This window comes from Bemisia tabaci, chromosome 1, assembly GCF_918797505.1.
Source record: "Bemisia tabaci chromosome 1, PGI_BMITA_v3".
Taxonomy (NCBI): Eukaryota; Metazoa; Arthropoda; class Insecta; order Hemiptera; family Aleyrodidae; genus Bemisia; species Bemisia tabaci.
Window position 1 is genome coordinate 46,019,263 of NC_092793.1, and position 15,681 is coordinate 46,034,943.

General features: G+C 37.0%; 1 protein-coding gene across 1 annotated transcript; it reads left to right on the plus strand.

Moving 5' to 3' along the window:
* The first annotated feature begins 5,968 nt into the window (after positions 1-5,968).
* Rh3 (Rhodopsin 3) lies at positions 5,969-14,522 on the plus strand. The gene is made up of 8 exons (XM_019054186.2): positions 5,969-6,124; positions 7,333-7,527; positions 8,246-8,461; positions 9,467-9,597; positions 10,585-10,757; positions 11,589-11,749; positions 12,543-12,644; positions 13,869-14,522. The coding sequence occupies exons 1-8, from the start codon at positions 6,057-6,059 to the stop codon at positions 13,978-13,980; spliced, it is 1,158 nt and encodes a 385-aa protein (XP_018909731.1). The 5' UTR covers positions 5,969-6,056; the 3' UTR covers positions 13,981-14,522.
* The last annotated feature ends 1,159 nt before the right edge of the window (positions 14,523-15,681 follow it).

Here is a 15,681-nt window from a genome sequence, read left to right on the forward strand (position 1 = left end):
TACGACGTTTCTCCTTAGGGCGCTACCGAGCGGCCGCTGAACGTGTCGAATGGTCGTTGAGGCTCGGAGATAGATTTTAAGGCTTCACGGGGCTATTTTTACTTGAGGTTCGATATATCCTTGACACTATTATCACCTCGGCCTACCAGGGTCAATAGAGTGCCCTGCTCATCATTTCGGCGTGGTCGCTGGCGCCGTTACACGTTTACATCGTCGCTTCCCTTGACCACTTCTATGAACTAGTAGCGCGACATTGATCTCTTTAACCTGATCGTTACGGATGGAAACAGGAAAATTGCAACTGAGTAGAATGAGCATGTTCCGAATAGAAACTGGAGCAAAAGGGACTATTGTACTTCAGGGGGATTCGAGAACGATTTGAAAGTCAATCTCGTTATGCATCATTTCTTGAATTTTGAAACTGTTTCGCTCGTTCGTTGCCCTAAATGCAGCAACGACTCATTAAACATTGACGCATACTCGTCAAATAAGCAACAACACATGCTATACAGCATACACACGCATTTGACATTTGTGACTCAGGCTTATAAATTGCGTCAGCTCAACGAATCTTTTGACATTGAAAAGTAATTATTACGGCCAATATGGCCTAAAAAAGGATTGATGTGTTCAGGAGGGCAGTTAAGCAGGATTAAATTGTGTGGAATAAAAAGTAGAAGAAAATATTAAGAATACAATCTGGACTAAATTTTGCTACAACTATACTATTCCTAGCTTACCTTAGAGACAAAAATTTGTGCCAACAGTTTTCCATTGCAGATATAGGTCCTTCTAATAGTACACCGTTGAATATTCGCGAGGTCGGATCAACAATTTGTTTGATCAAATCAAGCGAATCTATAGGCTACTCAAAAAATGAGCGGAGCCAGGGACTTTTCTTGGGAGGGGGGGGGGGGGGGGGGCACCTCCGCAGTGCCGCAGGATTAATTCGATGTTTTTTTTACGGACGAGTGCCGAGTCCTGAGGGCATCGCGAAGAGTTTACGAATTTCGGACGATCCCAAAATGAACACAGACTCCGAAATTTGCCGAGCAGAGCGCCATGTGCTCAAATTTCACCATTTGCCCGTCACAAATGTATTTATGCTAAAGGAAACTAGGTATTTAGAAGAATAAATTCAATAGGAACTACTATATGAGACACGCAAGTTATTTTTACATACCTACTTAGTTCCATTTGATTTAATTAATGTGCGCACATGTCTGTTTAGCATAATTTCGTGCAATTAGGAATTGATACGATCGTGTCCTGAGGTAGGATTAGAGAGGCTCTTCAAAAGCATCTTTTTAAGTCTACCGGAACAAGGAGCCTCCTAACGTAATGAAAAATTAATTTTACTATGGCTTCATCCTGTATTTTGTCACTGGAATGATATTCATCGAGACACTGAACGTGCTAAATAGCCTTCTGCCTATGAAGAGTTCTCTTGTCGTGTAATGAGTGTATTGGAATAAGGAGGACGTGTCAAGGACTGAGGAATAACAATTGCCTTCAATATGAGCTGATATGCAACCCCTCGACCGCAGTGTTTAAATAGTTATCGCCTCAATAAATAGGAGCTGGTCAGAGAGCGCTACCAACAGTGGACGTGCTTTGACGGACTTTGGTCCACTCGAAAAGGCAAATAAGATATCGAATTAAAAGAAAGTTTATTGGAAAGATTAAATGCTGACGAGTACTTTTTAATTTGAAAATTAGTTGAAGCATTAATAAGAGAAGTTGCATATTGACTGCAGGATTAGAAGGGCAAGGGGTGCAAAAACACAAAAAGCAAGTAGAGAGGAACAAGCCACCGATTAAAAAGGTATTACACTGATCCGAAGATACTGCAACAAATGAGCTGACAAAATGCTTGAGAATGTCATACAGAACGTTTGCGCGAGAATACATCTAAACAAACGGTCAAACACTTGTAACACATGCTTCACCTGTTGCGATTAATTTGACTGATGCAGAAGAAGTGTGCAAATTATGTATCACTCTAATCTGTTTCATTCAAACCCATACATTTGAATTCGACCTACAGAATGAACCACCAGATAGGGTAGAACTCTTTGAAAATCCAAAAATCGACTGAATGAAGAGAGATTAGCATGTTTAGTTCATACTAGAATCAATGAATTTAAATGGTTCTCTTACGATAAACGACCAAAAAATATCGACGATGAAACGCCCAAACCTCACATCTCGATTTACGACGTTGTAGACTTCAACTTCTCAACATCAATTTTTCAAAGGAAACTATCGTGATTTTTATTCCCTGTGTGAGGGAAATTCTGTGAAATTTTCGTGGAATGATGTTGAGAAATGGGACTGAAAAGGAGCCAATAGCGATGCTTGGAAGTTGGCAACACTGTTGTTTCTCCATTTAGATGTATGTTAAACAATCGATTTTACGTAAGGCAGCCTGTCTCGACTCGATATATTCAATGGATTTCAATGGAGTATTAACAGTGTTGCCAACTTGCTAGGATCGCCACTGAAGGGAGCGAACGACCTTCAAATGACGATACGAGGAATTGTCGAGAAACGTGACATGTGCAACATCGATGACTCACGTGTCTAATATAGTATTGCCGGACTTAGGAAACTCTTCGTAAAAATATTCGGATGTCCTCAAATTTCTCTCGATAAGATATTTATTTTTGAGAAAAACCAATGAAAATTTTCCCATGGAATTTTCGGATACTTCGGATTGGGTTGCGAGAAAAACCCTTGAGAAATTGGAAGAGGGATATCCAAAAACATACCTGATAATCCTTATTTTATCCAAAGAAAATTTGACAACGTCGGAAAGATCATACGGCGTTCTTGCTCAGGACGACAAAAATAAATTGGGATCGTTGAGAGCTCATGGGCTCATCTTCGTTCGCTGGAAGGAGATCCGTTGACCCTGTCCCTGTCTGATGAGCGTCCAAGGACAAGGAAGAGGGGGCAAGGGACATGCAGCCAAAGGCCGTTGTCCGACGTCTTGACTTAAAAGTCACGGACACATCTCAAGGAGCTCGGACAGGAGGAGTCGTTGTTACTATGCTTTAATGCCTTCTGCCACGGTTATGGCCACATAAGTTCCACGGTTGTCAAGTTGCATATACAGTTGTAGTCGACTTAAGATGGATCTATCCTCAGTCATCCCGTTAATCGTCACCTCTTCGTTGTAAAGTATATTTTTCCGATTATGAGTTAATTTGAAGACAAAAAAAATTGGAATGTCAGTCTCGAGCTGAATGTAGATGCAAAAGCCAACTTTTAGAACTTCAAAATAGTATCGAAAGGCTGTTTTCAATTTTCAACAGATTTTGACGTATTGAAATCGATTGTTATGTCTTTATAGTATATACGAGGGCAAAGACTTGCCCGATGGGGGAGTAAGAGGTGGGGTCCTAAAAATCGGGATGACTGTTTTCGTAATTTACAAACATCTTTTGGTAGCAATCTCCAAAATCAACACATATTGGAACAACTTATATTATTCACCGAAAGCGGTCAACTGATACTTCCCGGTTAAAGAAAACACCAAATCCGGTGGAAGAAATTCAAAATTTCACGTAAATAAAGGAGGTAAGTAACATTTTTACAACTTTGGGACGAAAAACTTCAACGTCTAAGAATTACAAAAATATGCACCTCAGGTCTCGTTACTCGTAAAAAGATGAACGTTTTTCGTAATAATTGTTTTAAAGCTTTTAATTAAAATGCCAAGCTAAAAACTGAGTTGTATTTCTTTATTATTTTACTTTTTTTAATGCAAAGTTCAGTCTAAGATGAGTTTTCCTAAAAACATCGTTAGGTCCTTTTCTTTGATAGATGACATTTTTAATCTTATCAAGGGAAAGTCAAAGAATAACAAAGAAAGGAAACTTAAGAATATTTTGAAGCAAGTCCATATAATATATTTTGAAGCAGTACCATTATACATATTTAATGACTTCAGCACACTATGCAACTTCGGTGCTTCGACTACCGGGACTAATGCATTGATGTGCAAGGTGAATTTTTACCGTACAAAAGTGAGTTGAATCAAATTTTCAGCTGGTAATCATATTTTACGTGGAAAATTTTATTGAGAAATCATATTTACTTTGGTGCTGAGTTCTAGTCGAAAGATTCTTGGATCTCAGGGATTTGTAGGTTTCTATCAAGATTTAAAACTTTTTAAAACGCACACTTCTGGAGCGCTGGCTCATCCTGTAGTTAAAGATAGTGAACGTTAAAATTTAGTTGAAATTTTTACTTTTGGAATTACGGGGCATGTGAACAACTACTCCCAGTAACCGAAAATTTTGCCATTAGTTTGAAAATTCATTCTAATTCATTTCCTGTGTGGAATTAAAGTGCATGAAGCGAAAGATCACAAGATTGGATTTTTATCTGAACCGTATTCATTCTAATTCTCTGATTTAAACAAACCCTCACAAAACTTACAAATGTTTTGATTTTTCACAAAATTTGACAACTGCCCATAACATTCACTTTTTGCTCTAAAATGAGGCGAGAAAAGGCATATAGACTACATTGTTTTTATCAGAGGAGCACATTGGGTGGTGATGCCAAATCAGACGAGTTTTACATTATTGTTGAAAGTCAATATTACTAAAATGAAAAGAAAACTATAGTAATTTTGTTGCAGTTGTTTAAAATCAAGTTGTGATTACAGAGCACTTCATTTGCATTCGACATTACTGTTTTGATCAAAATTATCGTGTATCATGTAGTATTGAGTAAAATTTTTAAATAACTTGGCAAGATCTTGACAAAATTTGAAACTGCCTTAGGTCGGTCGGTATGGTATATTTGTTCTGTATTCTATGGCAGTGGCGATTCTTGAAAGTTGGCAACGCTGTTTTTCTCCGTTTAAATGTATATGTAAAATAATCGATTGTAGCATCCTGCAGCTTGTCTCACCTAGAATCGATATATTCAATGGATTTAAACTGCATACTGACAGTGTTTCCTACTTGCTGGAATCGCCTCTGTTCTATAGGTTACTTATACCTGTATACAATATTTATTTGCATTAAAATTATCTAGGATGCGCAGCATATATTCTCTGTGAAGATGATGAACTTGTGCCCTCATCCACTCAACATGTCCGATTGTCCGTTCCTGGTTGAACGCAACGCCGGGACCAATTATGCGATACGACTATTTCGACACTCAAGTACCTTAAATTGCATAACCATTGATATGAAGGAGAACTGAGATTCTCGCGCGTGCTTCAATTACAATAGAGTTTGCCTTTGACTTCTCGAGTTCTCGAACGCTAGCTAGAGTTGAATCTATAACGGGATAAGCAAGCATCGAGATAGCTAATACATTATTGCTAAAATACCGGTTCTTCTTAACTTTTCTGGCAGAAAACAGAGCTATTACGCCTTGATTGTTGATTCCCAAATAATGTCGTTTATAAAACCTATATTTAATGAGAGAGTATGCAAACGCGAGTATTAAATGTTTAATCTTATTGAGCAAGTGCAATATTTTGCGTTTACCTACATCCAGTTTTATTTTAGAACTTACAAAATAGATTCTTCGGGAAGAAACAGGTAAAGTGTGCCTTAAGCCATAATGAAACCGTTTTTTGTCAAATATGTAGAGTAAAACTGATAATTTAGCAGAATTTGTCGATACCTCGATAATTATGTATCAGCATAGATTCACCTAAAGCAAACATGTTTACATTCATTTTTACACATTTTAAATTCAAAATTCTGGGCACGTTCGGAAGTAAAAACTCTGGTGTCAACAGTTGAGTGTTCAGGTCAGGTCGGCCATGGCAATTGAAACCGACTATGTAGCGAGGAGATACTGTTGTGATCTTCGGTCGATCAACGGTATGTGGCAACGCAGTAAACATGAATGGAGTTCGGCGTAATCCAACGAGAACGGCTCAGTTAAAGGGATTAGCACAGAATACTGAAGGGATTCAAACGCTGGATAATCTTATTTCCCTTGAACAAGTTAATCGGGTATAAAAAGGAAAATTCCGGATTTGATGCCATTCAGTATCCAGTGCTGAGTCCTCCGCATCTATCATGGGAATATTGAGTGGGCCTGACTTGCGGTCCAATCTAACCCAATGGGGCCCTCAAGCCCTGGCCAGGTAGGAACATCCAGATCTCATATTTGTAGTCCTTTTAAATGAAACTAGTTTAAAGACGATACTTAAAAGTAAAAGCTTGGTAAAAATGAAAAAAATTGGATAAAAAAAGAGCAAGGTCATTTTTCAACTTCCAAAACTGCAACTACTCGGTCATCATGAATTTGTTGGGGCTAAGAAGCTTAAATTACGAAAGTCACGGTAATGTCATTGCGTGGATTTCCTAGAGATAGAATTTGATTTATGCCTTTTTTAATCCTAACTTTTTTTCACCATTACAATTACAATTAACATTTGGATATGCGCTCTCCTGATCCTATACTTTGTGGTATAACTTTAGAAAATTTTGAGTGGACACTTTAATAGCAGGAGACAAATTTTAAGATACACGATACAGAACTTTAAGTGAAGTCAAGTTTCTCAATTTCGGTTCATTACTTTCCATAGAATACCAAGAGTAATTTTTGTCCATTTGTTTCCATTTATTTGGATGCGGCTCAAAAAGCAATATTCAGTGATTAAATGGTCTCGGTTTCATAAAAAAGTACTCTTGTGACCTGTGGATCCTGTATGCTGTAAATTTAAATATTGATTCGTAGTTAAAGTTCAAATACCTATCTTTGTGTTTCTAAAATTGTGTTCCTCGTATAATGCTTCAAATATTAAGGGTGCCCATTTCCAATTGTGACGTACCTTAAGGTGGAATCTTAAACAATTTAGGCCATTACAGCAGAAAAAAAATCAGATTTGGGATAAAAAATATTAATTTTCAATTTCATACACTTCTAATATACTTTCAAGAGCATCGGATCTGAGTTGTCTATTGCCCGTAGCGTATTTGGCAAATTTAAAGATCCTATATCTTGGGCCTATGGTGTTATAGATATCATAACCGATTTTTTACATAAATAGACTCTTCACCAACTATGTTGTTGACTCAAATAACTTGGCTTTTTTCAAAATTGATAGTTACGTTTCTTGGGCTCTTAACTGCACCTGTAAGATGTCAAAAGTGCTAATAACGCTTATTTTCCAGTTGTGGTTCAAAATGACTTAAATATACTTTTTTTATTTTGATCTGCTGTACTGATTTAAAGATCATTTTCAAAGATGGACCAAAGAGCCAAGGGTATAGTGTTGAACCTTTGACTGAGTCTCCAGGTTCATTTTATCCATGTCAATTATTGTTTCCAATGTTTGATTGCGGACAGGATGGACCAACAAAGCACTGGACCTCGTATGTTAGGCTGGAACGTGAAACCAGAGGACCTGCATCAAATTCCTGAACACTGGTTCAAATACCCCGAACCCGACCCTCTTCAAAATTATATGCTCGGATTATTATACGTATTATTCACATTTGTATCACTCTTTGGCAACGGTCTTGTCATCTGGATATTTTCAACGTGAGTTAAAATAATTATGGTGTTATTATTCTAATCGAATTCATTAATTTGCAAAGTTTAAAAAAAAAAAAAAATAAAAATATCTTGAATGGAGATTAATTTAGTCTTTTTAGAAATGAAGATTTTTTGGAGTGTTTTATAATTTAAGGTAAAGATGGTATACTTTAAGGCATTGGTTGTTGAAAAACTCGGAAAGTTCAAGAAGAAAATTTCTAACTGTAAACACTGAATAAAAAAAAAAAACCCTACAATTTGCGCTGAGAAATTTTTTATCTTGAATCAAGAATGATGCTACTTACTTTCAGCTATACCTACGTTTTTGCGTATACTCAAGCATTATTTATTTTTTCTGAGAAATTTAGCTTGAATTCAGTTATAAAAACTTCTTCACTTTCACGCGGACCACTATAAACACGTATGAAAAGTCCGAAGTTGAATGATGAGCAAGATGGTAACGTTTGCAGTTCACATTAGAATTAGAAAATTCTAACTTCTTGCTCAAGAGAAAGCTAAAATCAACAAGGATGGTAAAACCGGTCATCGATATTGAATTTACCAAATATTTGTTAGTAATCATAAAAAAAAAAAAAAAAAAAAAAAAATAATCTCCGCAACAAATTGCTTTCCTGTTCCGATGAAAGTAGGTATGCAACGTTGCTCAGATACGTAACCTAGCTACGTTGTGTAAAGTTCCATGATTAATTTCTGTTTGTAATAGAGCAAAATCACTGCGGACGCCATCCAACTTTTTCGTAGTGAATTTAGCGATATGTGACTTCGGGATGATGCTGAAAACACCGATCATGATCTACAACTCGTTCAATTTGGGCTTCGAGTCGGGCGCATACTGGTGTAGGATCTTCGCTCTTGTCGGATCTTTCACGGGCATCGGCCAGGCCTGCACAAACGCAGCTATTGCTTACGATAGATACAAGTAAGTTCCTAAGTTGCCTTCTCAAACGTTTTTACTTGGCCAAGAGAATATGGCATTGGTAAAGATATGGCCAAATAATACAGAATGGAGGGTTGAACAAGTGAAATAAAAAGTATGAAAATTTGGACATTTCCGTAAAATATCTCATGAAATTTCACCAAGTTGTGAAAAATATGAGAAAAACATTTTCGGGGGCTGGCTATGCAATACGCACTAAACGGAGATGGAAAGCAGAAAAGAGTCATTTGCCTTTCATTTAATTTCGAAAAATATGTGTCAATATTATGGTATTTTTCTGAAATTTCAAGATTTTATTTTTCATGAAAAATTGCAACCCTGACCGAAAGACAATATAACCGGGAATTTTCGAAAGTAGAACCTCGTCATCAAACACTTCGGGGAGAGTTGTTGAAGTATACGCAACATTTTCTCCAAAGTTTTTTAAACTGTAAAATTATAAAATGACCTTGATCATTCCCTCTCGTGCAAGTTTTTAGCAGAAAATTGAATTTTCCTCATAATACCTTGTTTTTTTCGGAAAATTTCGATTTTACGAAAAATTGATGGGTGTGAAGTTTTTAAATCTGAGATAAGTTTTGGACTCAGCGCTAAAAATTACATTGAAATCAACGATCTGATTTCCAGAATTTAAATTGTTTCCTCTGCAGATTTATAAAACCAAAGAACTTTCAGAGTCTGCAGTTCCCTAAGTACACAGCCGGCTCAGCCTAAATGGGTGTTTCTCAATGCTTGGGTTTTATTAAAAAGCTGCTATGCTAAGACTTTTAAACTTTTAAGGCCAGAATTAGCCCTTAATGGAGCAAATCCAATCTAATTAGCTTAAAATACAGGTCTTATTCGTGAAAAACTAATAACTAAAACCATTTGAGATGCTATGGGAAAAATCATCTACCGACTCCTTGGTTAATCTAACAAACAGAATGAAGAGAGGAAAATAACACAAAGAAACAAATTAGCTTTTCTAATGGAATCATTTTTCTACAGCGCAATTGCAAGGCCATTTGATGGGAAAATGTCAGCAGGAAAAGCATTTATGGTGCTCTTAATAATTTGGCTGTATGTTACGCCATGGGCTATTCTACCATACATCGAAAAGTGGAATCGATTTGTTCCAGGTACTTTTTCTTTTCCTTCTACTAGCTTTTCTGAATAACTCGTACTGATTCATTATATACCTTACTCAAATCTCTTTATATAGGGTAAGAACGAAAAAGGCATAGAGAAAAAAAAGGTACATCAATTATTTTGATACACTACTTAATGTAATTTAAACATTCATGAGTCTCTCAACGTGAGTCCCATGCGATTTTATAGACGATAAAAATCGAATAAAATCACGCCGATCACTGCATGAGCTGAGCGCACTGTGTTTGGCGCAATGCGTGAAGTATTCCCACAGTCTTGTAGGCGCTATGCCTTTCACGCCAACCGCTGCTGAACGCATTGTGTTCGACGCAATGCGTGAAGTATTCATGCAGTCTTGTAGGCGCTAATGTGTGTTACATGCCGATCGCCGCGCCGAGGGCTTCTCATTTTCATATCAAGTCCTCGTCATCATTGTCTCTGCACCGCGCCGCTCCAGGCCAAATTGCGTGTTTGGTTTCTCTCTTGACTAGACTAATGAAAGGTGCTGTCTCTCGTTATCGCCGAAAGACGAACAAATTAGAAATTATCATACTTTAACTCTCAGAAAATGAGAGATTTTTTCGCCTTTTCTCGTTTGTAATTTTTTTTTTAAAATCAGATTTTTTTCTTGATACCTACATTTGAAGAAATTACAACATTTGGCGCCCCCTAGATTTTCCGCAATGGGCCGCTCGGCCCATGTGGCCACCCCCTAAATCCGGCCCTGCTCAGTTGACTATATCTCTTAACAGACCCTATGCACTAAAGTCTCAGAAAATCAATCAGTGATTTTTAGTGTAAGTATTTTCTGAAAAAAAAAAAAAAAAAAAAAAAAAAAAAAAAATGCACTACCTATTGCTTCCTCTCTCATGTTGGAAAATAGGCTGTAACCTAAACATATGAAGAGTACCGATCTCGGGTTGTAGATGACACAAATGTGCCACTCATTTTCTGTTATATTTTACGTTGCTTTACAGAGGGTTATTTGACGACGTGTACATTTGACTACTTATCGCCGACGAAAGAAACACAATTCTTCGTCTTGACGATGTTCACAGTGTGCTACGTCATTCCAATGTCTCTCGTTGTTTTCTTCTACTCGAGGATTGTTGGTCATGTGTTCAGCCATGAAAAAGCTCTCAGAGAACAGGTAAGGATCGGGATCAAGATACAAAATGTCAGGATTTTTACGGAATGCAATTATTTTAAACATAGTACAACAGATGTAGAAGGCCAAGGTCCAGAAACGCCTAAAAGCAGTAAAAGCTCAATTTTGAAACAAAATTATCATGAGTTCAACAAAGTATTCCTCAGGTTATGAATAAAAGTTTGTCAAAGTTCATTGAATAAATCGGTTTCAATTTTACACCTTACTGATTCAAGTTGTAGTAGGTAAATCAAAGGCTGATAAAATGTTTAAAGTGAGCGCATTTTGCAATAATTAGAGAAATGCTACAATACTATTTGTGAAGTTTGAAAGCGTTGCCTTAGTATTGACATTCATTTCTGCTATCAACATTGCTGTGAACGTCCTTTATTTCTGGACGAGTCGGTGATCGGTGAAGTCAAGCAATAAAAACAAAACTCGTGGAACAATAATTCCGACGTCTGAGTAGCTCAAAATGCATAACTAGGGGATTGCAGGAGCGCTTACTCGCCGCGTGTTTGGACAAGGATAGACTGATCCTCAAATGTAAATGATTCGATTTATACACCAAGTATGTAATCGAAATGTTATGAATTCAGTCTAATGGGGCACTTAATTTTGACGATTCATTTTTGAGATGAGTCATTTAGGAATGCTGAAACAACGAACCACCAAAACTTTAAGATTGAGTCAGAGGAACTGATTTCAGAATTACCCTAGAAAATTATCTCCTAGGCTCTCAGTACGTAGAGGAAGCAAAAATTATCTGATTCAGTGTGCGAAGTGTCTAAATGCTTTGGAAAATAATGTGCAACGAACAATTTAATTCTACAGGCAAAGAAAATGAATGTCGAATCTCTGAGGAGTGGCCAAGACCCAAATGCACAGTCTGCTGAGGTTCGAATTGCCAAAGCTGCCATCACAATTTGTTTCTTATTCATAGCATCTTGGACACCTTATGCTGTGGTAGCTTTAATCGGAGCATTCGGCGATCAGTGAGTATCTTTTTGCCCGTAATTCTTGTTTGAATGCATTAATTTTAGAATTTTGATTTTTAATTTTAACTTTAGTTTAGAGTATATAAAAGCAAGCCTTCTAATTTTTGGGTTCTTTCTTAAGACTTTAATTTCATAGGTAGAGTGGAAATGTGGAAATCGCGGATTACTTCTGAGTTCAAAAGCATCTGAACCTTGTCGAACTCAATTGCAATGCTTCATAATCTTGCTGGAGATCAATGGCGATAGGCGTGAATGATCGAGTATCGATATTTTCCCATTTGAAGCTGTGATAAAGAATCGATTAATATGGTGTTTGTTGCAATTGCGAACACCCTGATTATCGATCCTTTTTCATAGGTTTAATGGTAGATCAATCGATAGATCGCAAAGCACGCCACGCCACTGCTGAAGATTTATTCTGAGAGATATGAGTCTCATTGCACTCGCGATACATCTTGACTCTTAAGCCCATATATAAGAGAATCTACGACGCAAATGCTCATGTGGATCCTCTATTAGAATTACCAACACTACATCCATTTTATCTACAGCAACACAATTGAGCAAAGCAGGAAAATTTCAAAATACCAATTCCAGTTACCTACTTCTTTCTTCAAAATTAGTCGATAAAAACTTCAAAGTTTAGGAGTTAAGTATGAAATGTTGATACCTTCATAAATTACATTTTTGAAGGCAAAGGGATAAAATTGCAAGAAACTAAAATTATAATCACTCCGAGATAACATATATTTTTTCTTGTTAACTTCCACTGACTAATTTTCTTTTTTAGGAATCTCCTAACTCCTGGAATAACGATGCTTCCAGCATGTACTTGTAAACTGGTTGCCTGCCTAGATCCATATGTATATGCTATTAGCCATCCACGTTACAGGTAAGATAATAAGTAAAATCATTAATTTCATCTTAGTAAAATTTGGAAGAGCCAAAGAAAAGAAATAACTTATCAACTCAAGAGATAAGGCAATCCTTGCCAAGCTGCGGGCTGATTATTGAAATTGATAGACAAGGGAGACAAACTGAAAATTAAGCGATACTTTCGGTGGAAGCGGGTGGTTGCAATGGGCAAAGGAGGTAATTTATAGACTAACTAACGGCAACCCACAAAATGCCTTACGTACTGTATTATTTCATAATTTTCTCCCTTAGTAGGAACTAAACACCTCAATTAATAGGATCGTTCCATACTCCCTGTGTCTTCTTCGCTTTGTCTATCGATTTCAATAGTCAGCTCGCAAGAGGGTTAAGGCAGCCTTGATCAAGGTTCGAACAGATACAAAACTTGCGGATAAATAAATACGTGATCTGTCTTGAATTCTTTTATTGAAATAACGATGTGAATTTATTTGAAAATCGCTCATGGAAAAAAACTTGGTGCGTTGGGACTAAAATGTAGGTCATATGGATCTCTGAAGTTTTCGGGTCGTGCATTCGAAAATTGATGGCCAGCTGAAGTTCGGACCACACATCTGAAGTACTTCGGTTGAGACTTCCTTAGAGTCAACCGAAGTGCTGAAGGGCATCGGATGTGTAACCCGGAGTTTGGCAGCTGGAAAAACTATCGATGACTAAAAGTGCGAAACAACGCATCTCCTTTGTTTCAAAATATCTCCTACTATTTGATTTTTTAGAAGGGAAACAAGTCAAATTTTAAGCTTATTTATGCGGGATATTCCACTGAGAGAGAGAGGAAAAATCAAAGACATTCTTGAGAAATTAAGTTGACTAGTTTCCCAACGAATAAATAAGTATGGAAAGTAGTCCGCAACGTTGCAAACGGAGTTACGAGGGTTTTGCACTTTGGCCATCGATATGACCTGAAATTCGGATCCCAAGCACAACATTTTTTTCATCAAATGGCATCAAATCATCAGTGGCGAGGCGTGATTGATCGATTATCGATATTTCCCCATTTGAAGCTATGGTAAAGAATCGATTATTAAAGTGTTCGTTGCGAACACTTTGCCTGGCGATTCTTTTCCTTAGTTTTAAATGACTTATCAATCGATATATCGCAAAGCACGCCACGCAACTACACCCGACTTCTCATCTGAGTGGAAATTCTGCGTAAAGTGAAACTATGAATCTGGTTGTACAGGTTAGAGCTGTCGAAGCGAATGCCCTGTTTTGGAATCAACGAAAGTCCACCAGCGGAGACGGCGTCAACGACAACAGAAACGACAAATTCAGCGAACACACCGAGCAGCTAAATCGGAACCGAACAGACCTCATAACTCATAAAACCTCACAAATTTTATCTCTGCTTGAAATTGGAGTATTCTTGACGAATATTCAAGCAGAGGACGGGGATGATCATGATGATAGATCGCCAAACCCTGTGGACAGCGACGAGCAAGTTTTTACTATGAACCAGAAAGGATTTACATTTTGTATCAAGAACGCTGTTAAAAATCGAGGGGTCAAATTCGGTACCGGAGTCTATATAGCGCCCAAACACTCCGAGTGATATGAATGCGAGATGAAACTGGCACCGTAAAAGCGTATGACACATCGTAAAGAAAAGATTCCGCTCCGTAATAGTGTAAGCTACTCCGCAAGGAGAATACATTCCGCTTCTTATGCAGATAATTCGGCGGTTTTTTGGGCGCTATACAGATTCCGGCACAGAATTTCACTCCAAAATTTTTGACAGTGAAGCCTACTTACGCGCCAACTTCAATTTTGTTTGAAATTTATTCTTAAGGTGAACTTGAAAACATGGCGAATATACAAACTGTTTATTTATTAAGAAGTTGTTTTCTTTCAACTTATGTTTTCTTGCTACACCAAAATTTTCCCACCTGGCGGTTAAACCTCCATAATCTGATGATATGAACAGTACAAGCACACGGACAAAAATGAATGCTAACTTGCTAATTTAACAATTAAATTGTTAAAAATATGTCCGACATGTTTCAAATATACTTACATTTTACAAAGGAGGAAACTAATTTAACCACGAGGGTAGTTGAATTGGCATTTTTTTTTTGTAAAATCTACATTGAAACATGCCAGACACTTTTTTAACTACAAAATTGTTGAAACAGCAATTGCATTTTTTCCGTGCGAGTGATTTTTGATACAGCCATAGGCGAAACTTTAGTTTCATTTCAATAATTTCATAAACAAATCACAGAGGCAATCAGTTGAACAAAAAAAAAAAAAAAAAAAAAAATAGCCGTCGCGTGTAAAAAGGGAGAGAGGAAGAAATCAACTCGCGATGGTTCAAATATCCATCAGTTTTAATCAAAACCATTGATAAAAAGGTGACTTAAAAAATGACACTATTTAGAGTTTCTCTCGTTTTAATTACACAGTTTCTGAAAATAATGAAACAATGAGAATCAATACCTATCTTTTAAACTGTGAAATTCACCGAGATTATCAAGAAGAAACAAGTGAAGGTAAGGACTTTTTTTACGTGCACACGGTGAGAAATGCTAAATTTTACGGAGAGGCACTGTGGAAAAAACACTTACAAAACTTTTTAATAGGAGTAATAGATACAAAACAGGAATTTTTAGTTCCGAATAAGGACGATCCTCACATACTCCCTTCCGAAAACCTGAAGAGGACAGGTTTTAATTTAACAGAAAACTAGTGTAATGAAGGGAAATATTTATATTTAATGCAACTTTAAAAGTTGAAGAAGAGATAGAGGGAAAGTAGGTCTTTGTTGCATTGAATATTTTTAACATAATAATTGGACTATATTTTGCAATTAAGACCTTCAATTTCTGCCTCTAGTTTAGAAACAACGTCCACACCATTGAGTTCTCTATGCACATAAGCGTTTTTTAGATGGACCAGAAATTGTACTTTTGAACTGCAAAATGAAGTCCAATTAATCGGCATTATTCTAATTTAAACCGGGCACAGTCTTTTCACAGAGAAAAAGGGGGAAAATGCTG